We start from the raw sequence: 27,478 nt of genomic DNA on the forward strand, positions 1-27,478 counted from the left end.
GCATTCAGTGCGATAACACCATATATTTTTGCCTTGTATATGACTAGTAAATGCCTTCATGAATCCTAATTGCACTTCCCACATGGGAAGTCTACCTACTTGTAGTAAGCTATTATTGGATGCTGAACCAAAAATCTGCTTGCATAATTAATCTTTCACGCACTGGCTGTTTTGGATGACTATTTCAGCGGATATATCTATATATTTTAAAAAAATGTCTTCCTGAAAATGTTTCTGGCCTTAAACATTTATGAATGGGAATGCATATAACATTAAACAGGATGTTTTTTTTCAGGATTACATTCAGGGAAGACACCGGTCTACAGAAACATTTTCTGAGAAAGTAATGGAGATTATTTACATGCCAGTGTGAGAATATCATGTCACTGTTAAAACAGAGATATCAAACCACATACTTAGCGGTCTCATAACATTATACAAAAGAATAAAAACATACTACAATACTAAATCCAAATACCTACATAGCAAAAAAGTATGCTGAAGTCAGTTTTTTGAACAGCTTTTAAATTTTCCTCACTGCTATAATGTTACAACACTGGGAATTCTTTTGGTAACATGTTTAATGTTAGTGAAACATTTGTGTTTTTGTAACAGAAAAAATTTAAAGCATTTTCTATTTTTAAATAACTTTAAAACAGAGTGACAATCATCCAATAGAAATATCTGTAACATAACATCACAATTTTACATGAATACACATTAGGAAAAATATATTCAAATATCAAATGGTTACTCTTCAGTGGCTGGAAATATCTGATCTAGCCAAATAATAAGCAATAAATGACCCCAGTGAGAGTATTTTTAGAGACAATTATAATCTGCGAAGACAAACAGGGAAATAATCAAAAATTAACAGGGGTACAGGGGCTAGTTAAATACTTACAATAAGCACCCTAATCTTAAGGGCAGGGCTGTTTCAGTGTCTTATAGTTAATTTTAGTATAAATAAATGCTCATTAATTTCAACAGGTGGTGGGCAATTTTATTTTTACTCTTCTCTAAATGTGAAAGCTATTAAATAACATACATTACCTGTGTTAAGACGGAAACATGCAAGAGAAGGTGCATACAACAGTGTGGTGGTTCATTACTGTATACTGTTTTTACCATCACAACTGTTGGGATACATTCTTTAAGGCAATGTCAAAGAAGTCAAAGAAGGCAATGAAAGAGTCAGGGCGCTTAGCAGTCGTCCACAGCATTGAATTACAACGCATAATAATTAAAGCCTTTGGTCTCTGGTGCCATTTCTGCCAAGTCCTTGGGATAATGTATGACCGAGCCAATGACACCTACAAGAAAAAAAAACAGATTAATACAACACGCGCCGAGATTTTAAGCTACTATCTGTCTGGCCTGGAAGGTCTTGGATATCACATCTTCTCGACTTTTAGTCATTAAATCATTTGTTTTGAGCTGATACCGCCTTCCCCTGTGTCTCTGACTTTCCTCAAGTTTACTTCAACCATAAAAGACACACATTCAGTGGTTGACTTGTTAAGAATAGTTAATTTATTATTATTTTTGATTTTCTATCAGCCTATGACAAGAAATGTAACTGCAAGTCCAGAAAGGCTGGAGTGTTGTTTTCTTACCTCCTTGCTGCTTCAAACCTAAGCAGAGGGTGAGAGACAAAACACATGACTTGTATATTCCTTCATGACTACAAGACTCCAGGGTCATGTGACAGTGCAGGTTTCTGTTTTCCTTTCTTTTCTAATATCAAGCTACTACTTACAATACAGCTTTTAACACAGACAGCAGAGTTAACAATAATAAATAATTCAAATTAAGAATTTCATATACTCACTGCAGTTTTTAGAGAGGAGAAGGCTTATTATTGTTAGCCCAGTAAAGACAAGGACTGCCAAGAATGGGATCAGAAACTGAGGCAAAGGAATCCCTGGAACTTAGAAAAATATTGGAACTATGATGTCACAAGTCAGAAGGCCAGCATGTTAGTGTAAAGCATCTTTAGCACAGGGCAAACTCATCATTTACTATAGTATTATCCTCTTTTTCAGCTGAATTTGTATCATGTGACTTACATCTACATGTCATAAGCTGCCATGCAAATCACAGCTACCAGCAGCCTTCCATATTATTTAATCCCATAAACACAAAAAAACTTTCCATTCCAGCGACTGCATTAAATTGCCTTGTACAAATGATAGATTTGAATAGGTATTTTTTTTAACATGATCTTGGGTCTTGTATTGCAACTATGTTCGAGCTGATTTTTAAAAAAAAAATAGAGTATCATTTAGAGAAATGTAATCTTGTGTTACATTTCTCCCAGAAAGCATCAAGTTATACTGCAGCGAGAAGCAAAATAGGGCTACTTCAAGTAATATTCACAGTTGTGGTTATGATTAAAAGTAATAACTTTGCATTAATACAGATTGTCTAAAGCACATTATAGCTTTTAACCTTAGTCAATTTAGAAATACAGCACAAATAACCACATATAATAATAGTAATGTCTCGGTGCTGGTGTCCAATGTACAATAATATGTCATCACAATATATCGCATATGATGACAGTGAAAGAGGAGCTTAATAACCACCTCAACTTGACACTTTATGGCTGACAATGCTAGATCAGAGTACAAAATTTTTTGTAGAATATATACCTGGTTGTTGTTGAGAAAGCCTTAATTCTTTCATCAGATTTATGCATCCCTCCTGAAGACGGACCCTCTCATTCCTTGTTTGCAATGTTGCATTGTCCCACATCACCTTGAGGGACATAGCTTGTGGTACGAGTGCTGACCAGTCATCATTTTTGTCCAGGGTGAGGTAGACCTGTCCGTCATAGAAGACGCGGTCTGTCCAGTGCAAATCAGATCCCTCTAGTATGCAATCACGAGACCGAAGGATAGTGTGGTTTTCTACAAAATACCATAAAAGTGATCAACAAACAAAACATTGAGATTGGACCGGAGTAAAGACGTGGATATGCCTGGTAGAATATGAAGATTCTCTTACTCTGTACAGCTATCAGCTTGTCAGTCATAAGCATTAGGGGAAGTGAATCCGGTGACATACTTTGGATAATACCTGTCACTTCCACACTTGAATTGGTAAAAGAGACTCCGTTACAAAGGACCTGCTCCCTAACCTGCTGGGTACCCGCCATGACCAGCTGCTGCATCTGGATTATAGTGACATCTGAAGACATGGAGAGGTTTTCCAAAAACAGGAGTCACAACATAGGGTCACACATGACTTGTTAAAATGAAACTTCTGTGAAATAAATGTACCAAATGTATTTTCACATTTATCTGCCATTCCATATGAAAAACATAGATTAATAATGAAAAGAAAGGTAAAATGAAACCACTAATTCAGGACTGGGGTCAAATTTAATTGTTTATACACTCTTTCCTCCCTTCCCACAGCCAGTTTGATTTAATTTATGTCGATTTGTAGTGTCATGTGTTTTTGGTCAATGTTTCCAAAATACTTCCAGATTTTTAAAAGGGACAAGAGAAACTTTTTATTTTCGTTTATCTGTCTTTTATGACCAGCAACTTCGGCAGCAGCGAGCGTATACAAATAAATACAGGATACAAGAAATGTGACCGACGGGAATTTAAACTTTCTTACCTACTCTGCCGGGAAAGCTGGAAAATGCTCTTGATGGATGCCACAAAAACAGCACAAAAAGGCTAAGAAAACGCATCATGGGCAATGTTTAGCTCCGAAGCTTGTAAGTTGGTGGTCAGGGAACCAACCTTTCCAAATCTCTCACCGGGCAAGAATATGTTACAGCCTGCAAACATTTAACCAGCCCACTTTAGACAGTGACATCCGGGGCTGGACGCTGCCTTCCTATCGAAGTCTCTGGTTCTCCAAAGTTGAAAATATGTGGCAATACCTTCGGAGATTGATAACTCGTCTTGCTAAATGATGGAGGGAGGGGATAAATCAATTTAAAAAAAAAACCAACAACTCACGACCAGTCGCGGTTGTGTGGGCGGGCGGCGCGTTGCACACGCAATCGCAGAGGCAACAAACCGCACGGAGGGTGAGACCAGTTGCATATAGGCGAGACGTGCGCGTACGAAATGTGCGAAAGTTGCCAGTGACAAGTAAGTATACAATGACCCCGATGTTAGGGAATGTTGTGAATGCAAAGTATTGCCATGCACTCATATTAATAATATAACAAGATCGGATTTGGCTTTTCGTTCAACCCTTACTTTGGCTACTTTAAGACACGCTCGTCGCAGGACTTGCTGAGCACATAGAACTATGTAACCAGCATAATAAGTAATTCGCAATACCGCTTCACGTATACTATTTATTTATTTTTATCACTGCGTTTTGGGGAAATTACTTCTTGGATTTTTTTTTTTTTTTTTTAATTTCAGACAAAGTGAAAATCTCAACATTGACTTCAAATATGTTAAAAAAAAAGATTCCTTCATCATATTAAGAGGAAATATCATTAATGTTCTTCCGAGCACAAGGTGTATAAACACAGTGTGAGTTGATACTGTCATCCCAATTGACCTTCCTCACTTTTGGTTTATCATTTACTTCTTCATGTTAAAGTTTCAATGTGTTTATTTTGCCCATAGCATGTTGGGGGGTTTACTTTGTAGAATAACCAGTTTTACATTTCTGAACAGATCAGATATTCACAATGTAAAAGTCAAGGAGAATTCCACATATATGACCCAGAACACCTGAATTGAAAAAATGGAAAATTTGACAAAGTTTACAACTCACAGAAGTGTCATCATAAATAGCTATTGATATCCAGGCTGAGTCCAAAGCAACTTTAAATAGATGTAAACATTGCACCGGCGTGCTGGTTGTGCAATGACACAGCAGAGCAGCAGGAAGAAACTGACATGGGATGTTGCTGATATGAAACTTTTATTTGTTTATATCCGCTGTGACAAATGTGGCAGTGATACTGCAGCTGTGTTTCTGCAGCACTGGATCCAGCAACTATGTCTGTTGATTGGAGGCATTTTGCTTTTTTTTCACACCCATTTTTCCCAATTCCAGAGTTTTTGATTATTATGTTTCCGGTTTCATTTGTCTTTAATTTTCTGTTCTTGCCGTTACTGTGCAGATGTACCATTTCATAAAGTCAAGTAGGTCCTGTAATTGAGTTTAGTCTTTCTGTTCAGTTCCTGTTCGGTCCGTCTTGTTTTTGTTTTGTTTCCAGCACAATCTCCTTACTATTGGATGAACTGAATGTCAGGCGGATCAGATATTTTTAAATAGAGACTGGATGAAATTGTTGGACATATTTAGGTATTTTGTAGCAAATTAAAATTCCAACAATTGCATGCATGCTGTTTGGTTTTAGATGGTGAGCCTGACACCGATAAGATTAATTTTGGCTAAAATTATAAACTCAATTGTGGCTAAAATGACATATAAATACAGTGCTATACTCTGCAGCTCCTTCTTGTGTTCTATATTAACATTGAACTTAAATTTAAACCAACATTTCACTGATTTACTGTCTGTTCCTGCAGGCTGGTGAAGTTAATGTACTTAACGGAAATTTGATACATTTTAGAAAAATGAAAAAGACAATTCTTGTAAGCTAAAGAATTAGCTCTGGGAAAAAAAATGGCTCTGAAAAGAATGCATCTCTTCTCCTAGATTATCTCACTTAATCATCTGTATGGATAAATCTTGTCACTAATATTTCCTAATGGCTTATCAATGTTAGACTCATACAACATTGAATTAGATAAGGCATGGATATCTTGGCAGCAATATCACTACAGAACAGTTTAAAATTTTCATATTGACTTATCTATAGATTTCAACCAAGTTTTCATTTAATGACACAGACAGAGAACACTGTTATCTCTGTAACTACAAGCTAAGGGGCATGTAGTTCTAGGTAGGTATGTCAACTATTCACTAGTACTATAGGGAGGATACCCCAGGTTTGAAAATAAATAGAATATCTATATTGAAGTTTTCTAAGGAATTAAACCGGAAACAACTTGATGACCAATATTTGAAAATGATCACTTTTTAGGGTAACAGCTCATAAAGTTTGGACAATGCTAAAGGATAAGATAATTTGAGTGATGTTCTTTTTTTTCAGAAATGTACACGGTGGGGGTAATCTATTTGAACAAATTTTTTGACCATTAATAGCAGAGGAATTTGTCAATTTTAACAGGGTTTCCTTATGGTTTAGCTCCTTCATGACATTTTGAGCGGTGCTGAATAATTTGCAATTATTTACAATAGTTACACTCCGGAGGACTCTTCTGTCAGCATACAGGAGTACGCTGAATATGTGACTGGGTACAACGGCACTTGTGTTGATAACATCGTGCCCACCGTACGAGTCAGGAAGTTCCCCACCCAGATGCCTTGGCTGAACAGTCAGATACGCCATATGCTGCGTGCCCGCTCTCACGCGTTTAGGTCTGGCAATGAGACGGAGCACAAAGCTGCTAAGTACAGGCTGAGGAAGGCCATCAGAACAGCCAAGAGGCAGTACAGAGAGAAGCTGGATGGCTTCGCCTCCAGTGCTGATCCTGGGCGGATGTGGCAAGGCCTGCAGCACATCACGGACTACAAGTCCACCACCAGCATTGGCATCTCCGCAGACAGCCTGCCAGACGACCTCAACATCATCTACACCCGCTTCAAGAACCCCAACCACAGCGCAGAGGTGAGTAACACACACGATAGGAACTCCAACCCCCCTCCCACTCCTCCTCTCTCCGAACAGTATCATCAGACCAGGAATGCCGAGTGTTGAGAAGGATCAACCCCTGCAAGACAGACGGACCGGACAACATCCCAGGGCGGGTCCTCAGAGTTTGTGCCAGTGGGCTGGCTGATGTTCTCACCGCTATCTTCAATCTCTCCCCCAGCCAGAGCACCGTCCCCACCTGCCTCAAGAACACAACCATTGTCCCCCTCCCCAAGAGGAGCCCACTCAACTGCTCGAATGACTAAAGGCCAGGAGCACTTGCTTCGATCATCATGAAGGGCTTCGAGAGAGTGGTGCTGGCCCACATTCAGAACAACATCCTGGGAACCCCAAACCCTCTACTATTTGGTCTAGGTCCAACAGGTCCACCAGGTCCACTTCAGAAACCATAGCTGCCACCCTCCACTACTCCCTCTCCCACCTAGAAAACAAAGACTACGACATCAAGGCTGCTCTTTGTGGACTACAGCTCTGCAGTCAACACTGTCATACCCCACAAACCCCCACCCTTGGCCTGCACCCCACCCCCTGTGACTGGCTCCTGAACTTCCTGACTGGCAGACCCCAGTCTGTCAGGGTAGGTAACAGGACCTCAGCAAGCATCATCATGAACACGGACACTCCTCAGGGATGTGTCCTCACCCCCTGTTCCCCCACAACTGTCGCCTCCCATGAGGACATCAGCATCCTGAAGTTCGCAGACAACACTGCAGTGATAGGACACATCACAAGCACAAACAAAGCAGCCAACAGGACGGAGGTGGCCAGTCTGGTGAAGTGGTGTGAGGACAACAACCTCACCCTCAACAAGGTCAAGACAAAGGAGATGGTAGTGGACATAAGGAAGAAGAGGGGACCTCATCAGCCACTGTTCCTCCAAGGTCTTGAGATTGAGAAGATGAGCAGCTTCAAATAACTGGGTGTCCACATAAGCGAGGACCTCACCCGGTCCCTCAACACCACACAGACGGTCAAAAGGGCTCAACAGTACTTCCTGAGGAGGCTGAGGAGGTTCGGCATGTCACCGAAGATCCTCAGCAACTTCTACAGCTGTATTGTTGAGAGCATCCTGACCAGCTGCATCACTGTGTGGTCCGGGAGCACCGCTGCTCTGGACCGCAGATGCCTGCAGCGAGTGGTGAAGACTACAGATAGGATCACCAGAACCCCACTGCCTTCTCTGCAGAGCATCTACAACTGTAGAGTCCACAGGAGGACTGCTTCATTCCATTGCCAAGGACCAAGCCCACCCCCAACTTGGACTGTTCACACTCCTCCCCTCCGCTCATATGCTCATATCTATAATCATATTTATAATAATATTTGCACTCTTCTTATCAGCACATATCCAAATGCAACAAATTAGGAATTTCACTGTACAGGGAAATGCGTTTCTGTACTGTACATGTGACAATAAACACTTTAAATCTTGATTTTCTAACCGATGTTATGTTAATCGTAAATGCCACATGTAAAAACTGGAGCAAAAATATTTCACTTAAAAAAAATAAGTGCACTTATGACTGTATTCGTTATTAAAAATAACAAAACTTAAAAAACGAAGTACAAATAACACTCATGTATATCGAGTTTGTTTGGACGCCTGTGGTTGATTTCTGTGTAACTCAAGCGCCCTCTTGTGGCCGATCTGCGTTAAACACCAACCGTGGATTGGATGACCGGTTGCCAGGAGTATTTACAGAAAACATGGCTTCCCTGTCTGTTGGAGAGCTTCAAGAAATGGAAGGTGAGTAGATTTTTTGCGGATTTAGTTGGGTAGCACGTCATTTGTTTATGTTGGTGGGTTCAAGGTTTATAGGAGCAAACCAAGGACTTGCCCTTCTCGTTTCTAAGCAGTCATTTCCTGGCTTGCTAGCTAACATGCTAACAACAAGACTCCTTTACGGTAGCTGGTGTTATTTAGTTAATGCTCACGTAAATCCGCAGTCTCTATGTACGCTGACATTTGATGTCCAGGGTGTGTTAATTTAACTAAGATAAATACTTCATTTATTTTTAAAATAAAATACAACGTCATAAATATATTCACGGCAGTCCAGTCAGCTAGTGACCCATCAAGCAAATGCGGTGTGTTTGTTTAGCCAGTATAGTACCTCTGTATGAAGCTAGCTTGACGTTGGTTTTTGCAGAAATGCAGATGTTATTTTATTCACAGCTATGAATCTAGGATCTAATCCCAGTGTTCCCTCACTTGTACTAATTTGATTTAACCTGGTGACAGCCAAACAGAGGTTGGATGCTCTACAAGATGTTCCCCGGTCCCCCCAGTGGCATCGGCACACCTGGCTTATGCAATATGTTACAACTCCGAAAGCTAAAATTAGTCCTTAATCAAAGCCCTGTGACTGAATTTGAAATCACTCTTGGCTATTCTTTTATTTGAATCGTAGTTGATCGACGGGGTGAATCTGAAGAGTCAGGTGACGATGACACGAGGAGGAAGAGCATCAATGGCGACGTGGATCCCAGTCAGCCCCCAAACACAAGTAAATTGTTACATCCCAAGCACTGTATGGAACCTCATTTTGCCAGTCTGGATTTTATCTGCATTTGATCTAGCTACATTAGTGACCCTCAATGTCAATCACTACACAACTCTTTTCTTGGCTTATTTACAACAAGCCTTTTGTGGGTTTACTGTTTACTTTGTCTTGTTCTTATCCAAGACACAGAGGAATCTCCTGTTGACATGGACACCATAACCTTGGACCCCGAGGAAGAGGTGAGCGAATGTTCTTACTGCTATTGACACAGTTTTTACCTGTCACTACTGCTGTGGTTGCATTTTCTCCACAATTAATAGATTCGACAACAGGAAGGGGAATTATATCTGCAAACTTTTTGGCGGTATACCCCTGTTTAAAAATGAGCTTTAACTTCTTAACAAATGCCAAAATCTTCTGCTTTTTTTTCCCCTGAAATCTTTTATAGTTTTAAAATATTTTATTGAATCAAGTCAGCTGGAATGATACTGGACGGATGAAATAACATCAACTTAATTTGAACTGTTTAAGTGACCGCAAGTAAGAAGCCAAAAATTGGCTGCCATTACTTCTAGATGCGCCTCATCTGTACCTGTCTGTTGTCTTTTTAGGATGTTGATCTGGTTCACTGCCGTATAGGAAAGATTGAAGGATTGGAAGTGCTACAGAAGGCTAAAGTAAGCAACTGAATTATAACTGACTTTTTCTCTTTACCTGAAAAATGAGTCTGATTTGTGGTTGAGTAAATTATTTGCTTTTATTCTGACATCTTTTTCCACAGACACTCTCCTTACGACAGAATCTCATCAAAAAGATAGAAAACCTTGACAGTTTAAGTGCACTGCGAGAACTAGATCTCTATGACAATCAAATCCGCAAACTGGAGAACCTGCACAAACTCACTGAGTTGGAGTAAGTCTGAAACTGACTGTAAGCTGACTGGGTGAAGTTTTCATAGTTTTCATGAATATTATTTTCAACAGATCTGTTAATTTTGCCATTATTCAATGAGGACATAATTACTGTTGTTCTTTCAGTTTAATGTGTTGAATTGATCAAATTTTATTTAATTCACATTTTATGGATGTTGAGGCAGTTGTTGATTTCTCTCTAAATCTTTCTCAATTTCTTTTCTAAATCAACAATAACACTGTTGTGGTATTTAGGTTGAATTAATTAAAATTGTAATTGTCCTATGAACTAAATATACTTGACTTAATAACCGCATTATTCAATCCACAGGCAGCTTGATGTGTCCTTCAACATTTTAAGGAAGGCGGAGGGTTTGGAGCAACTGACTCAGCTCAAGAAACTGTTTTTGCTTCACAATAAAATTAGCAGTATTGCCAACTTAGAACACTTAACAAACCTGGAGATGCTAGAGCTGGGCTCCAACCGCATCCGGGTAAGACGATGAAAATTTCTGAAACTGCACATGCGCAAAATGGATTTCCTATGAAAGAACAATGTGAATGAAGAAAGACAACATAAACTCTTGCTATGAAATATTTGGTTTAAAAGTGTTACATTTGTTGTGTAATGTTGACAGGTCATTGAGAACCTGGATAACCTATCATCTTTGCAAAGTTTATTTCTTGGTACCAATAAAATAACCAAGCTTCAGAATTTGGAGGGATTACACAACCTGACCGTCTTAAGCATTCAGGTATCAACATGAATCAGCATCTAAAATTATTGGTTTTGTAAAAAGGCAAAATCCAATATGAAAAATGCAATTGGGCAAAAAAAAAAAACTTAAATGTGCATATATTTCAGAGTAACCGAATTACCAAGATTGAGGGTCTTCAGAACCTTGTCAACTTGAGAGAACTCTATCTCAGCCACAATGGTATAGAGGTCATCGAGGGCTTGGAAAACAATGTGAGTAACAAAAATTCAACAGTACATTTTTGAGTGGCCAACCAATTAACTGTGAGTAGATGCAACAACAAAAATACATTTAAACACGTTTTTCTCTTCTAGAAAAAGCTCACTACCCTTGACATTGCAGCCAATCGAGTGAAGAAAATTGAAAACATCAGCCATCTGACTGATTTGCAGGAGTTCTGGGTATGAAAAGCAATCTTAATATGTATCATTTAACAAGGAAGTTTGTCCATCTATTATTTGGTAATTGCTACACCAGATTTACAGTCTTCACAATAAATGGTGAATGTTATAAAGTTACAAAGCGCTTTCACATCTTGTGGTTTCAAAGGGCTGTGCACTAGATAATATTGAACAACTAAGAAAAGACTGAGTTGATGTTCATTCACCAGTATTTCTGTTTAGATTGCAACATCACAGTACAAAATGTAAGTGTGGATACCATAGAATTTTTTTTTTTCTTGCACTATATGAGAACTAAGATAGTTTTACAAAAAGTAATTCATAAAATTGCTTTGACTCTCTGTTCAATGACCTATTACATTCATGGTCAAAGTTATGTAAAGGTGCTTACTAAAATGCCCCTACGGGCAAAAGGAGGCTGCTGCATGAAGTTGCTTTGACACCCACTTCTGCTATTGGAAATTTTGCTGTATCATGTTCCTTTAGTTGATTTATCCACCTACTATCTTTTAGGACTGACTTACTTTTGTGTTGTTTTTATATTAATTTGAAAAAAAGTTTTTTGGAGTTTGACATCTCAGCCTTTAGTCAACCACATAGCAACTTTAAAAAAATTAGTGGTCCAATGAGATGGCTGTTTGAAATTTAGAATAGAATATTCCTTTAATCGTCCCATGATGGGGAAATTTCAACCACACACAGCAGAAAGTGGACAGTGCAAGAAAAGTTATCAAACTTTTTGACTTAAATAGTCAAACAGCAGCTGGCAGGAAGGACCTGTGGAATCTCTCCTTCACACTCTTGGGGTGAAGGAGTCTGCCGCTGAAGGAGCTGCTCAGTGCTGTCTTATTTTCTGCATGGGGTTGGAGACCTTGGGTTTAAGTTTAGATGTTTTATATTATAAGGGTTGATACAGCCTTTTTTTCTAAATTGGTCAACATATTTATGAAATTCCTATACAGGCCACCAAATGAACTGACCTGTTAGTAGGTCCAACTCTCCAATCAAAAGAAAAACCCTGATTTCTCTGCTGTGTGACTTCTTCCCATCGCAGATGAATGACAACCAGATAGATAACTGGTCAGATCTTGATGAGCTGAAGAATGCTAAGTCTCTGGAGACGGTCTATCTGGAAAGAAACCCACTGCAAAAGGATCCACAATACCGGCGAAAGATCATGCTGTCACTGCCCACTGTACGCCAGATTGACGCTACCTTCATTCGCTTCTAAACCACAGTGTATATACATAGGAACCTCACACTGTTCTCCCTCACAATCCTATGTACCTCACCCACACAAAAGCAGACTTCATTTGGAAGCATTGACCTCCATGAATCATTTCATTGCTCCATAACATATATATGTTCCGATATGAAGGTCACCCATGGCTCACTTAACTTACATGTATGCATGTATGCAATCGTTCACTCCTGATCTCAACTATTGTGTGAAAGCTTCTCATTTATAAACCTGGATGTGAGCTAAGAAAATTTTATCAAAAACTGTCATCCTCCAGTTTCTCAATTCGTCCTCTGCACTGTTTTTTGTTGTTATGCATGTGCCCTATGGCAACACCCGTAGGGAATATATATTAAAAACAATTGTTATAATTCCACATTTTTGAAAATTCACTCTTATATTAAAAAAAAGTGTAAATGTGAAGTTTTTTTTTCCTCTGGTTGAAGGCTGAAATGATAACAAGCATGTGGTTAAAACAGAACTCCATAGTCATAACATACAAGTGAAGTATTCTTAAAATTAGGAAAAAAAAAAACAATTATAACATATCCTGTAATATGGTTTACGATGCCAAAAAACTGCATTCTTCAATCGGTTTGGTAAGTGGCATATACGCTAATCTTTTTAGTAGATCATTATTGACCAAAAACATAAGAAATGTATGTAGTGAACTGGTATCATTACTGTTTAAAAGTTTTAGAGAGAAAAGCCTTGTTGATTCATGCTCTTCCCCGGTATTGTACAACTCTTGGGCCCTTTTTTTTTTTTTTTTTTTTTTTTTTTTTAAAAACAAGTGTGACCTCTAGTAATATAAACCTCAAAAGAATGTAAAATATTTTTTTGTGTTGATAAAGATGGTTTTGTTATCGATGTTACTAAACCTATTTCACTGTTCTTTTTTTGTTTGTTTTGTACCCAGAATACAAATTTGGTCCATCCTTAAGTAGGAAAACTTTTCACTTGCTTATAAAAATACAATTTGAATTAATCCAAGTAGAATGAATTATCGATTTAGTTAATTGCCAAATTAGTCCCAATGATATTAACCAAGTTAGTTAACTCCATTCTCTAGGCACAGACCATTTAAAAGATTTTGACATTTTAATTTGTCTCTTAAAAATTACAGTGAACTATGCTGCATTATTTACATTTGCCCTAAAGGTTGTTTTCTATTTTTTTTATTTATCAGTCATCTATATTGGCTGTTTATTTTTGGATTTCTCAATGATCACTTTAAACATTAACAAAGGGATCTTGTGCTCCTCTGTATATAACGGTTGAGTGCTCTTACACCCAATTACAGTTAAAGATATGCATTGTTTAAAAGTTTGAAAGTAGCTTCCGACCTCAGGGTTAAAGGTCACGTGGATGGTACATAAAGGTCAGATTTATGTGCATTGCTCAATTTAGGAAGTCACGAACTACGTGCTTTCATGGCTATTTGACACTCAAGTATTATATCTGAGTGTGATATTTGATCACTCACTATCTTTGAATTCTTTTTGGACCTTTTCATTTGATTAATTCTACTGAGTTGTTGATATTAAAACCATTTGTTGGCAAGAAAAAATTGTATAAGATGAATGTTTTTTTTTTACATTTCAGAATAGGCTTGACTGTAATCTGCATTTTTATTTGAACAGAATTTGTACATGTTTAAAATAAAATTGTTGATGACTATAGATTAACTAAATGAAATGCAGAATGTTTAAGTCTTATCTGAATGTTAACGTAACAACATTTATCATTCTTGATATGTGATGTTATTTTATGACACTGGTACATTAACCCTAAACTGGCTGGTGAGATTGGAAGTGTCATGTCACATATTTGTAAATATGGTTTGGTAATTTCATGATATAGAAAGTCTGTGCCATCATTACCTTTCGTAGTTAAATTGAAAAAGAATTTTGTTCATCCCAGGCAGCACAGCGGATTAGAGATAACAGAGAAAGCGCAAGAGATAGCAAGAAGAACAAATCCTGAGTGGTCACATTAAGCAGTTATTCTGATTACTCTGTAAATGTGAGAACCGAGGCACCAGGGTTGGACTTGGTTTGAAACAGAATGTATTATGCAAATAACAATAAAATTACACTACCACTTGGCATTTGCTTGTCATTTCAATGAGACTCGGTGTTCTGATATACATTACAGCTCAGCTTTAATATGGAACAGTCTGTCAAAAATTAGTGCGTCCCTGTAAACACGTGTCATAATATTGTCTTTCCAAATTGTCAGCGCAAACTTCAGTTGATACTTACAGGACTGTCACCGAAAATTAGAATATTGTGATAAAGTTCTTTATCATCTGTAATGGAATTACAAAAACAAAAATGTCATACATTCTGGATCCATTACAAATCAACTGAAATATTGCAAGCCTTTTATTACTTTAATATTGCTGATTATGGCTTACATCTTAAGAAAACTCAAAAATCCTATCTCAAAATATTAGAATATCATGAAAAAACAATTTTTGTTTTTTTAATTGCATTACAGAAGATAAAGAACTTGATCATAAAATCCTAATTTTCTGAGACAGTCCTGTAGATGCTGTCTTTTTTCATGCTGAAGTATTGTAATGTTTTATCATCAAAAGGAAGAATCTTTGTTGAAAGAAAAATAAATGCAATCAACTTTCTTCAATGAATTCTTAATCATGAAATCTGCCTGCTGTAATTGGATCTGGAAATTAAAAAAATTCCAGGTTAACAAAATTTGCAATCAATACATACAATTTTCCAAAGAAAACAGTGTGTCTCTGCTTTGGTTAGAAAGAATGCATACATAAATACTTGCGTCTAAACACAACGGCAGCACGACCTACTAATGACACCAAGTGATCAAAATGCACAAGTTTCTGAACTAGTCACCTTTACTTAATAGTGTGTCGTCCATGGAAAAAAAACTACATTTCCCAAAGTCCACGCACCTACGTAACGTGACGCATGGGGCTCGCGGAAAAAGGATGCCGAACGCATGCGCCACATTTATGTTGTTGTTTGTGGCGGTAAGATGGCGGCGCTCGGAGACGCCTCAGCTCCGGGGGTGAACGGGTTAATACAGCAATTCACAGCAATAACAGGTAAAAATTACATGTAATTTAGCGTTTAAAACACGAGATCGTTTTGGTTGATCATATAAGAATAGTCGTTTCGCCCAGTAAACTAGAAAAATCATTGCGCAGACAAGAAAACGGACGCTAAGTCTTGCTCTGGCTCCTGCGCTGTCAGTGCTTTGCAGAGGGAAAAGCACAGCCTGTTAACTGATAAACTCATGTGAAATAGTCAGAAATGGGATTATCAATGCATCATACAGAAAACATATTCGCCCCACTTTACTTAAAAGTTAATTCGGATCTATTGTATGGGGATCACAACACGCAGTATATCGTGAATCTGGGTCTGCTTTTCTTTACTTTTTGCCTTGCCTGTTGTCTGATATTGTGGAATGGACGTCGACTCTCCAACATTTCCCTTCTTCGACACTAACCCGGCTTCATGTGGACTAACTACATCCTCAGCCTGACTGCGATGCTAAACACATTGGGGGACGAACACTTTCTACCGGCGAATGTACTTCCACATGTCCACAACAATGTTAGTTCACCTTTGCACGATGTAAAATTTGCCAGTTTGGAGTTATTGCACAGAGAGCAAGGGGGGGGAGACATTCTGGGGCTGCTGCTGGACTGGAAAGTGAAACGGACATGCGCAGTACTCACGGAAATGTGATTGTAGACAAACGTGCTGCACACTTTTAACACAAAGTTTTTGCAGTTTGACATTCAGTTTTAGACATTACGGACCATTGTATTTCAGCGTTATTTACATGTTACACGTATAGAGCATACCATACTTTGGCTTTCAGCCAAATGCAAGATTCTCGCTTGTTCTTGACATAACTCAAAAACGGTTTGCATTCATAGTGTAAGGATTTGATAAGGGTGTTCGATCATCACAAGTAGTGTTTCGTTCCTCTTGTTTCATATTGTTCCGTTACTGAATTGTAATATGTAACTTTCTTGAATACTTGAAGTCTATTATTACACACATGGGCTATGATAATTACACCCAGAGTTGCATCAGGTCCAGGCAAAATAATTGAATGGAAATAGTTTGCCTTCTCAGTGTCACCAGATTAAAAGCATTTTGCTTTAAAAACGAGCTTCCTATAATCCACAATAAAATGACACAATTGACAGGCAACACAAGTTATAAGCCCACCAGCGAACGATGCCATTGTGTTTACATTGAAATTTGCGCAGGGGGTGTTTCTTATTTCTTGAGTTGAGGGTCTTTTGGCAGAGTGTCGTGCGCTCACTAAAATAAACTAACTCCATGTCCTATTCTACATTACACCTTTTTAAATGTTCTGTGGCACAGTTAAAATTGATATAAACCTTTCGTTTGTAGCTTGAAATGTCAGTCACACATACGATTGGCCTCAGGCTTTATATCAAAATTGTCTGTTTGTCTCCTAGGGGCCACAGAGAGTGTAGGAAAACACATGTTGGAAGCATGCAACAATAACCTGGAGATGGCAGTCACCATGTTTCTGGATGGAGGCGGGATAGCAGAGGAGCCCAGTACCAGCTCAAGTTCTGCAGCTTCGAGCAGTAGAGCTCCCCCCTCAGAGTAAGCCTATATCTGTCTTCACATACTTGTCAGATAAGACCAATACGTGGTCTTTGGACTTTGTTCGATGCATTGTCTTTTCTTATTGATAAGGGAGACTTTTTCAGTAGAGTTCCTTCTGCTCTAAAGTTTTCTGCCCACCCCTGGTAACAATGAGCTGGAAGAAATCTTGATTATTTTTTTAAGTGCAAGATGTTATTTGGTGGAATGGTTAGGTGGCGTCTCGTTTAAGCAGAGATCTAGCTCAAATTTAAACCATTAAAAACTTGCTTTAACAAAGCAAATTTTATGAACGAAAAACATGGGCCATTGGAATAATTAATATTCATTATGAAATTTGCACAATTGCTATGCTTAACCAGGGAATCATGTAATACTATTTATCATTGAGGAGCAAATAATATTGATGCCGTTCAAAATGTAATTGTCCAAGTGAGTACCATGAATTCCCTCTGAAGTATTCTAAAAATCCACAGAAAGGCCATTTGTTTAATTAGATTGGTTAGTTAAATATCATATTATTTTAGGAATCATTATTCTCCGTTCTATCGCTGTTCATTTAAAAAAATGTGATATTAAAATGATGATACTTCTGACTTTTTGATAAGAACCACTTTTGTACCAATAGGAGCTTGCATGTCTTTGCTATATTAGGCATTGTGTGGCATTGCCTTCCTATCTCACCCACTCATATACGTGGACATTTAAAAATAATCATTATTTGCCATTTTTGTAAAAAAGTAGAATGTGTTCTCTAGAATTTGATATAACTGACACAAATGCGTTTATTCCACACAATTTACCAGGCAATTTACCATCACCAGTGCTTAGAGAATGTGGATGTTTAGTCGAGATAATGTTGTTCTCTAGAATAATCTTTTTTATGCTCCCTTTTGTGCCAGTGAAGTACGAGCACCAATCCCCCAGAAGCAGGACATACTTGTGGAACCAGAACCACTATTTGGAGGTATTATGCCAAATCTAAACTTTTGCATCATGTGATTTTTAAATTAAATGTAATTTATTACTAAATGTGATTATTTTCTTCTGAATGGGACTTTTGGTGTGTGTCTTTTTATACCTTCAGTGCCCAAGCGAAGAAGACCAGCTCGCTCTATATTTGATGGCTTTAGGGACTTTCAAACGGAAACAAGTGAGTATAATATAATAAGTCAGTCTGTATGAAAAAACGACTGCTGTCTTTTCATCAATACTCTGTCAAAGGGCCAGTCTCACCTTACAGAATGAAATCATATCTACAAATTAATAAATGAGGAATACACCACCGGTATATTGAATCAGTTTTGCTTCAGAAGCCAAATTCAAAATCATGCTGTGTAGTCATGGCAGATGAATAATCTCTCAACCGGTTTTGTTTTTTGGAATGTTTCACATCATAACAATGATGATAAGACATTCATAAATGTATTTCCTTCAAAGATTAAAGTGAGCTCACTTTAGTTCCCTGGTATAAGTCATGTGCACTTTACTTTTGTCTCTGTTTACTTAGCTCCCAAGATCATAATGACTTCTGTTCACTTTTAATTTTTTTTTTAGTTCGTCAGGAACAGGAGCTGCGTAATGGTGGCACAGTGGATAAGAAGCTGAGCACCCTGGCAGACCTTTTCCGTCCTCCCATTGAGCTTATGCACAAAGGCAGCTTTGAGACGGTGAGGCTTCACTCACCAAACACTTTAAACTACAATTCTTAATTCGCTAATTTTGTCTGTCACACCCTTAGACTCAGACTCAAGGTTTCAGATGGTTAACTGGTTGTAATTTATATGGAAGAGCAAAGGACTCCCAGGTTACAACCTCACACATGTGAAACCATATCTCACTGGTTCCATTTTAAGTTACAGTATTTGTTACATCATTTCTTAAAGTGTAAAAAATGAAACCCCGGTGGTGGCTCCCTGCACTTCTTGGCATCCTAGGGGATTTGATCACTATTAATCTGGCACCTCTCTTATGTCCTTATCTCAGTTTCTTGCTGCTTAATCAATACAACCATTTGTGAACATGTCAAGCTGAAGCTGTACTAAGTGACTTCCAGGATTGAAAATAATCAGAATGTATGATCTGTTTGAAAAATAAAATTTAATAAAAAATATTCCTATCAGAGCAGCGCTCAATGATTAAATAAAGGTTAGAAAAGTCAAGGCTGTTTACAAAGAATGATTGTTTTTTTTTTTTCCATACGGGGGCAGCAGTGCACTCCAGTGTATTTTGTCAGCTAGAAAGTGGAAATGGTATCCAAATAAAACAGTTTAAAATTCATCCATGTTACAGCTAAAATTACTGTACTCACAGAACCAATTTCATTGAATGTTTTCTTCACTTAAATAACAATGTGTTTCCCCAAAGTCTTCACAAATAATTATATTTACATTTACTTAGCTGAACGATTGTGAGCAAATGTTGTCATAGCAGTCATTTTAGGGTGTTTTAAATGCGTCTTTTCATTATTTCTCTTGTAACCATTCTCAATTTGATACATATTATTTTTAGCTGTAAACATTTCACAAAATAAGAACACCTGGTTGCTATTGCTATTTTTTCAATCTTACTGTTGTCAATTTTATCAGTTCTTAACTGGTATTCTTTCAGACAAAAAGCAAGGATAATTTCTGATCTACAAAAAACAGGCTTTATTGAGTTTGTTTCTTTTCCTTTCTCTCATCAAGGTGTCAATGTTTGGTTTCAAATGTGGATACAAAATTGAAAATTGAAATGAAATTCATTTTGCAAAAATATGTCTTGAAAACATTGCTCACCAACTGTCCTTTTAATCCGTATCACCTTTTTGGGGTGTGTTGTTGAGTTTTGGACACAACAAAAAGCCTTCTGTCAAATAAAATGTCTCTCTTTATTTATAAATGCGTTGCCTAAGTCCTGCTTTGCACCCTGTCTTTTCTCTCATTCGTCTTTTGCACCTACAGGCAAAAGACTGTGGTCAACTTGAAAACAAGTGGTTGATGATCAATATTCAAAATGTCCAGGACTTTGCTTGCCAGTGCTTGAACAGAGATGTTTGGAGCAATGATGCTGTAAAGACAATCATCAGAGAACACTTCATATTCTGGCAGGTATGCAGTCTCAGGCCATGTGGTCGTAGTTGATGCTGTTATACTTATTCAGGAGCAAAAGAACCGACCTTTACCAGAATTCCCTCCTCCTGTCAGATTCTTTTGAATCAAAATCATTTCATTCAAGTTTTACCATCTATGCAGTACAATTGTTTTATCAAAAAGATGTTGCCTACAGCCTTAGCTGAAATATTTGATATGATATTTGTTGTTTTTTTTTTCTAAATGCACAGTAATATCAAAGTGCAATGGACAATTATTCTTTGCTTGTCAATTTGTCGGTGTCTTAAGCCCACAATTGTCTTGTGTTGTTTGGCTATAAATTTACAGGTATATCATGACAGTGAAGAGGGACAAAGGTACATTCAGTTCTATAAGCTGAACAAGTTTCCCTACATTTCAATCCTTGATCCACGCACAGGTGAGTCTTCATTTATATCGCGGTATGGGCATGTCATTTTTGCAAATAAATTCAAAGGAATAGCACCACAAAATACAATATAAAAGCTGTTGTGTGAGAGATAATTTGACAGTGTCTGACATAGCAAAACCACCTTGTATTTCTCATGGCAACGTTAAGCTTTGACAGCATTTCACTCCGATAAGTTACATTTCCCTATCCAGCTGTCCTTTAAAAATCATCTAAATATTCACTGTAGGTCAGAAAATGGTGGAGTGGAACCAGCTGGATGTGCCTTCATTCTTGGAGCAGGCAACTGGGTTCCTGGCAGAACACGGGCAGCTCGACGGGCCATCCTGCCACGCTCCCCCCGCAAAAAGAGCTCGCTCTGTACGTCTTTCACCTCATGAGTCAGCCCTTGCATTTATCCCAGCTTTTCTTTGTCAGAAAGAGGGTTTTCCTCTTTCGCACATTTTACCTAACAATTTATTTGTTGATGTTTTGGCTAAATTTCATCACATTCGTTGTGATCTTTGATTACGACACTTGTTTTTGCCAGTGTCCCATAGTTTGGGTTAGTACATGATGTTCCCCTCCTTTGTCACGTTCTTCTTAGCTTCTTGATTTGTTTTCAATAGCTGCACTCCGTGTTTTCTGTTCTAGGAGAGTCTGATTGATGCCAGTGAAGATAGCCAGCTGGAGGCAGCAATCCGAGCCTCCCTACAGGAAACCCACTACGAGTCCTCAAATGTCCCCGAGGCCCCAGACTCCCCTAGGTCAGATGATGACTCAGATGCAGAGTCTTTCTCTGACAGCGAAGGTCCTATCTCTGTTGATGGCTCTGATGGCGAAACGCCAGAACCACAGGAAGACCCGAATTCTTCTAGCAAACAGCCCCCAGCTCCTCCAGTGTCGGCGGTCCAGCACCGTCTTCATCCTGACAGCTCTTCTGCCTGTCACAGAAAATCTCAGTGTAAAGAAAACAGCCGCAGTCACAAGAAAGAAGAAAGCAAAAAGAACCACCTGGAGCATTCAGCGGTTGGTCCTCGTCACCATCAGCCTGAAGCGGATTCTGGAGGGAGCTTTTGTACGTCATCTGAGAGTGCAGGACCGTCGAAGACCAGCATTAATACCTGTGAAGTCAGTTGCCTTGAAGACAATGGTATGGCAACATGCAAACCTGACTAAGACCCAAACCTTTTATTTTAACAGGGTGTCTACTTTCATTTAAAACGTTGAATTTTATAGATATCACCCTTAAAGGCTTGATATTTCATTCAGTCAGCATATATTAGTCCCCTTATACAACATTTACTTGCAAGACGAGTGTGAGGGAAATTATTATTTATTCCAAAATTTGTCTTGGTTAGGAAGAAAATTATCTGGACGTATTTAATCCATGTATTTAATACCTGTAGACACCCATGACAGCTCATATTCACGTTACACATTTTTACAAGTACCGGTATACTTTTTATACACTCAAAAGCCTCATTCAGACTTGTTGAGTTTCTTGAAAAAATCCAGAAGTTTCCCCGCAAGGCACAATTATCAGAATAGGATAGGTTTCAGTTTGGGTTTTCCTAAATGTGTGTATTGTCAACTTCTTCCTAGGTCTTCCCAGATATCTACTGGAAAGTGTGTCAGAAAGTAGCTAAACTTAAACATCGTTTTGCCTCACAAGACCTCACACCATGTATTCCCAGCAAAGAACTATGTCTAGTCATATTGTGGAGCTTGTAAACTTAAAGTTTTGAACTACAAAAACCATGAAACCTTTCAAGGTCTTCTGTTGACTCGTGCCCTCAATGTTGTATATTTATCTGTGTGCTAGTAAATGCTCTGGAAGTTAGCAGTTTAGAACTGAAATCCGGCTGAGATTTTTAAAGCTTCGGAATTCAAATGCACTACTTTCTGTGATCTACAGTTTTCTCTGGTTTCCTAGACTAGTCACATTTAATGTGTAAAGAAAGATGTTTGGATTTGTGAATGTTTTTATTCCTCTTTTGGTCCATAGGTCCAAAGGCCAGATTGATGCTCCGCTACCCAGATGGACAGAGAGAGCAAATTTCCTTGTCTTCTCAAGCAAAACTTTTGGTAAGAACTGTATTTGTTTTGTATTGCCTGAATATAAGGGCATCTTCTTCCAAAATATTAGAGTTCACTCACTGTATCTCTGTCACTCTCGTTCTCAAGGCACTGGTAAGACATGTCCAGTCCAAGGGTTACCCTAATGAACGCTTCGAACTTGTCACCAACTTTCCCAGAAGGAAGCTCACCCACTTGGACTATGATATCACACTGCAAGAGGCGGGACTTTGTCCACAGGAGACTGTATTTGTCCAGGAGAGGAACTAGCTTTTCCTGAAACTATCGCCTCTACTTTTCTGTATCTCTCTGGTTGACCTCATCGTTTCACCAATGATCTGGGTTACGGGTTCTCGAGCCCATAACCCGCTGTTCACCTGGAATTAGGCTCAGCTTGTGGATGGACTTCTTTCCCTCCTATTTCACTGCTCTGATCTTTTCTGACAGCCCAATCCCATTCTAGACCTCTACATTTGGCCAGTAAGGTTCTAAGGATGCCAGAACTCTTCAATGTCTGAATATAAATATAGATATGTACTTTTTTCATGCAGGTGTCATACTGTTCTGATTTTGAGGCACCTCAGAAGCAGAAAAGTATGATTTTCAAAAAAAAGTAGTAGAAAGAAAGCCAAATTAGGGATCACTGTTTGATGAGTCACCAGGGACTTGTAAAAACAAACTTTTACCTCCCAGAATGGACGTTGAATATCAAAGTTTATTTTATAGCTGTTTCTCATTATTTTCTGTACCTGGGAACAGGTAAAGGGAGGCACAGTCTTGAACTTTCAGACCCAATTTTGGTCACTCACTTGGTCTGTGTTTGAACAACTGTTCTTTTCAGGAAGGCAGAAGTCTCCAAAAGAATGTGTATTTGATGTATGTGAGAGGATTGGGTCAATCTGCACAGTTTAACTCGAGTTTCTCTCAACTATTCAAGAGAATAGTAGATGTTTTTTGGATTTCAACTTTTGATACAGAAGGGAATGAATGAAGGCCTGTACATCTCATCAGTTGGACCTACACTGTACAGAGATGGCATAGAGAGACTGATATTTAGCTGTTAGTCATTGTTTCCTTTCTTTTTATATGCTGCCAAGAAATTATGCTGATGTTTAAATATAATCCCCAAAACCAAGGAAGCTTTTGCTCGGTGTGTTATGTTTTTTACACCTAGTTATCAAATGAAACCATAAATCGTTGATGGGAGTCAAGAAATACAACTAAAACCATCAAGATTAACAAAAAGAAAATACATACCAAGAAAGTTTCCAAAAACCAAATAAAATGTTTTGTTCCACAGATGGAGACAAAAACAGCAGAATCCATTGAAAAAAACAACAACACTGCATTCTGATAGCAGAATGTTTAAACAAAATATGTGCCAAATGTCTTTTGACTGTCTCCCAGAAATATCTGCAGTTTCAAGCAAGGCAATATCTCTGTTCTCGTCCTCTCTAATATCTGGATATTCTTGTTAACCTTTGACATTTTGGCTGATCTGAATGATCTGGCTACTAACTTAAAGTGATCGCCATGTGTGTCTGAGAACTAAGGAGTTCAGCTGAATGACACAACACACTAGACAGCCAAGTTGGGATCTGGAATAATTTTGTATTGAAAACAAAGCAACGATACAACATTTTAATTAGATACAGTGACTAATCTTGCAATATAATGGTTCATCAATGTGCATAGCATCTGTATTGCTGTGTTCCTCTCAATTCCCTGTAAGAACAGATAGTGGGGTTTAATGTTTTAAAAGGAAACAAGTGACCAATAGAAAAATATCATGTTCTTTACAATTGTGTCTGTTTGGAAATGACAGAAAAGTCAAATGCATTATGGTCAATATGAAATACACGATGATCAGTTCTAATTTTTATACATTCGAAATCAATTTGGGAATCACAGCAACAACGATTAAAGGTGGCAATAATCATTTCTTAAAGGTCTCTTACCCAACTCACTTCAATGCCAACTCAAAATCACGGTCAGGTTTTCTTATCTGTTGTTCAGCATAAGCGGTTTAAAATCCAGCCTTAATAATAGGAAAAAGTGTGTGATATTTTGAAAAGCAGCCTACACAAAGTATGATCAATATCTTAAATTTGGATTGGATGTTCCACAGAGTCTTTGAAAGAAATATTGTTTGCCAGTTTCTTGAATTTTGAATGTATTCGTCACATTCGTTTTTTTTGGTCCTCCGCAACACCATCTGTAGGGGTCAATGGTCAAGAGTTGAAAGAAAAGGACCTGCAGCTGCGCAAATAGATGACATACTTTGTAGACACAGGAATAAGTGTCCTTAAGGGCATTCCCTCACCCCTTTCCTTCTTCATTGGATGAATGCTGGAAAAGAGTATTTCTGAATACCCACAGTTGACAATTATTAGAGAAACATTGAACAAATAAGCATTGCACATTGAAATCCAACAGTCTGTGATATATTGGAAGTATAAGAGTATACATATAGGGTCAATACATGCAAAATGACATTTGGAAAGAGTGGCTGACATATAAAAATGTATAATTCATGTCTCAGCCATTCATTTTTACTGAGCAAATTGATTGAGAAACAAACCGGTGCACGAATAGATCAAAACTCCTCCCCACATTTCAATGGACTCTGGCTACTTTGAAGAGAAAATCTTCTATTATTTCAATACAAATTATCTGGTTGAAAGGCTAAACATTAGAGCATTGGCATTGGATTGTTTGTTGCATAATAGGATGATGACCTCTGTTATCTTAAGAGCTTTTAGGTCGTTCTCAGAATAGTGTCAATGAAAGTTAATGGTTGAAGGGGCATCCCTAATTTTACACAAGATCTGGGAGCGCAACTGAAAAATCCATGTCAAAACTGCTGCAGGTCGGGAGCAACTGGAGGGTGTATATCTATGAATCTTGCCTTTCCTTCAAGATTTTATTATGTCAACTTTTTTAATTTACTTTTAGCACCAACCTCAACTAGAGAATGTTCCGCTTCCGTCACACACAGCACGCCATATTTCTAATTCAAATCTACTTCAAATAGATGATTGGTGATGGCCTTTCTGTCTTTAGTAAGTATGATCATAAATGTTTTAGAAATTGTAACATTATTTTTCTGTATTAAAACAATTAAGAACTTAGTAGTACTTTTAATTTAAAGAACCATAAAATTGATTACTTTTTCTCTCCAGCTACTTTTCTCTGTTGATCTGAGAAAGATTATCAATTAATTTGATGCAATGATGCTTGTGAATGAGCCATTCATAAGATCGAACAAAACCTAGACAGGGAGATGTTTGTGTATCAGGCCGTTTAAATGTTTCATCTTCCAAGGCAACTCCTCAACTGTGCCTATTAGATTCAGTGAGTTTTTAAAGTCTGCTACTACTGACTTTGGGTTGATATTATTGTCTTGGCTTTGCCATGTCACTTCTAATCAAACATCCAAGACCACATCAATATACCTGGACTGTCAAAAGACAGTGAAGAAGAGCAGAAAGCAGATAGAGGGCAAATAAATTGCATGGTTGAATTTGCACATCTATCTAAAGCATCAGTTATAATCACTACTCAATAAATTATTTCCAAAACAACAATTGCAAATTAACCCTCCCCTTAAGGATATCTATTTAAATTTTAACTCCCATCATCCTCTCCATCATTTCTCCTGGAATTAACAGATGACTTCTGTTATCTTGACTTCCATCCTCCCCTTATGTGCAAAACTGTTTCAACACTTTCTCATCTAAAATGTTTGAGTTCTTCCTAGTAATTGTATGGGAAAAGTATCAGCCTCTTACCAATAACTATAGTGCCATGACTTGAGGTTCAGACCATTTCACCGCTGAGGAGTTTCTGGCTTCAATGCATATGACGCCTGAATCCTTGACATCATAAACCATTCCTGGTTCTTCATCACTTTCAATATCTACGACTGAGAAAGTCATGTTTTCGTGCAAATAACAGCTGCTCATATAGATCAGCTTAAAGCCAGCCTAGTCAGTATATCCTTGGATTTTAAAGAACTTCCTTAAGTCCAGCTCTGATTAATCAGGTCTCCTATTAATTCCTTGTATCAATATCAACTGACTGGCTCTGATCAGCACCAGCTTTTAAAAACCCAGAGTAATTTTTAGCATGGTGGTAAAGAAGAGAGGTAGTTCTTTTTGGGGGTAACTTTATGTCCCATTATTTCACATTCTCACTAATTTTATGTGCGGGCCAAACATCCCTAGATCATCCTCAAAGCAGCTTCTAGATGTAGGAAAGAAACATTTGAACATGTAACAAAATTAGATCACTCTTTTTACTCACAGTCAAATCCCTCCGGTTCTAACTAGAAATACTGCATTGATTGTGGTTGTATATTTCTTTCATACGTTTTATATAGACAAGATTACCTGTGATTTCCAAATTTCTGTTAGTTCATCCTTGAGTCCAAGCAGGTGTCATGCCAGATTTGAAGAAAACCACATTGACATTCCTGAGATGTCATGTTCACAAAGAGCTGATAGACAACTCGGAAACAAAATACCTCCATGGGGCCACTGTTCTCACGGGTGGAGGCATTGATAGTAAAAGAAGATTATGTTCGTTGGATGTAGCCTGGCGATGGATGAAATCACCAGGGCAACGGATTCAGCTCAGACCTTTGGTCTAGTCCTCGTCAGTTGATCTCTGTCAGTCAATGGCCACAAATTGGGGGGGACCAAACACAGCAGGC

The 27,478-nt window shown here is 38.1% G+C and overlaps 4 protein-coding genes across 7 annotated transcripts; 3 read left to right on the forward strand and 1 right to left on the reverse strand.

The window, feature by feature from the left end:
* Window positions 1–140: 140 nt before the first annotated feature.
* LOC147218842 (uncharacterized) lies at window positions 141–4,827 on the reverse strand. 2 transcript variants are annotated; one of them, XM_086172549.1, is made up of 7 exons: window positions 4,759–4,827; window positions 3,631–3,796; window positions 3,010–3,192; window positions 2,655–2,912; window positions 1,832–1,930; window positions 1,617–1,634; window positions 141–1,313 (listed from the first exon to the last, which is right to left on the reverse strand). In XM_086172549.1, the coding sequence occupies exons 2-7, from the start codon at window positions 3,707–3,709 to the stop codon at window positions 1,228–1,230; spliced, it is 723 nt and encodes a 240-aa protein (XP_086028675.1). In that variant the 5' UTR covers window positions 3,710–3,796; window positions 4,759–4,827; the 3' UTR covers window positions 141–1,227. The 2 variants fall into 2 exon arrangements, with proteins under 2 accessions (XP_086028675.1, XP_086028674.1); XM_086172548.1 differs by lacking the exon at window positions 4,759–4,827 and having other exon boundaries at window positions 3,631–3,864.
* LOC147218843 (uncharacterized) lies at window positions 4,026–8,292 on the forward strand. Of its 3 annotated transcripts, none has more exons than XM_086172552.1 (3): window positions 4,026–4,115; window positions 6,259–6,688; window positions 6,749–8,292. In XM_086172552.1, the coding sequence occupies exons 2-3, from the start codon at window positions 6,380–6,382 to the stop codon at window positions 6,776–6,778; spliced, it is 339 nt and encodes a 112-aa protein (XP_086028678.1). In that variant the 5' UTR covers window positions 4,026–4,115; window positions 6,259–6,379; the 3' UTR covers window positions 6,779–8,292. The 3 variants fall into 3 exon arrangements, with proteins under 3 accessions (XP_086028678.1, XP_086028676.1, XP_086028677.1); XM_086172550.1 differs by having other exon boundaries at window positions 4,036–4,115; window positions 6,894–8,292; XM_086172551.1 differs by lacking the exon at window positions 4,026–4,115 and having other exon boundaries at window positions 5,782–6,688; window positions 6,894–8,292.
* Window positions 8,293–8,390: 98 nt separating this feature from the next.
* ppp1r7 (protein phosphatase 1, regulatory (inhibitor) subunit 7) lies at window positions 8,391–14,657 on the forward strand. The gene is made up of 10 exons (XM_086171951.1): window positions 8,391–8,480; window positions 9,145–9,240; window positions 9,421–9,476; window positions 9,849–9,914; window positions 10,019–10,149; window positions 10,480–10,642; window positions 10,787–10,903; window positions 11,014–11,118; window positions 11,221–11,307; window positions 12,362–14,657. The coding sequence occupies exons 1-10, from the start codon at window positions 8,441–8,443 to the stop codon at window positions 12,536–12,538; spliced, it is 1,038 nt and encodes a 345-aa protein (XP_086028077.1). The 5' UTR covers window positions 8,391–8,440; the 3' UTR covers window positions 12,539–14,657.
* Window positions 14,658–15,529: 872 nt separating this feature from the next.
* On the forward strand, window positions 15,530–23,903 carry ubxn7 (UBX domain protein 7). Its single transcript, XM_086171953.1, has 11 exons — window positions 15,530–15,635; window positions 17,034–17,187; window positions 18,090–18,154; window positions 18,275–18,340; window positions 18,745–18,857; window positions 20,130–20,276; window positions 20,607–20,697; window positions 20,936–21,066; window positions 21,340–21,838; window positions 22,694–22,773; window positions 22,873–23,903. Exons 1-11 carry the CDS (start codon window positions 15,530–15,532, stop codon window positions 23,032–23,034), a joined length of 1,614 nt encoding a protein of 537 aa, XP_086028079.1. The 3' UTR covers window positions 23,035–23,903.
* The last annotated feature ends 3,575 nt before the right edge of the window (window positions 23,904–27,478 follow it).

Source organism: Fistularia commersonii, chromosome 25 (genome assembly GCF_037954325.1).
Source record: "Fistularia commersonii isolate RoL2024-O1a breed Wild chromosome 25, RoL_Fcom_v1.0, whole genome shotgun sequence".
NCBI lineage: Eukaryota > Metazoa > Chordata > Actinopteri > Syngnathiformes > Fistulariidae > Fistularia > Fistularia commersonii.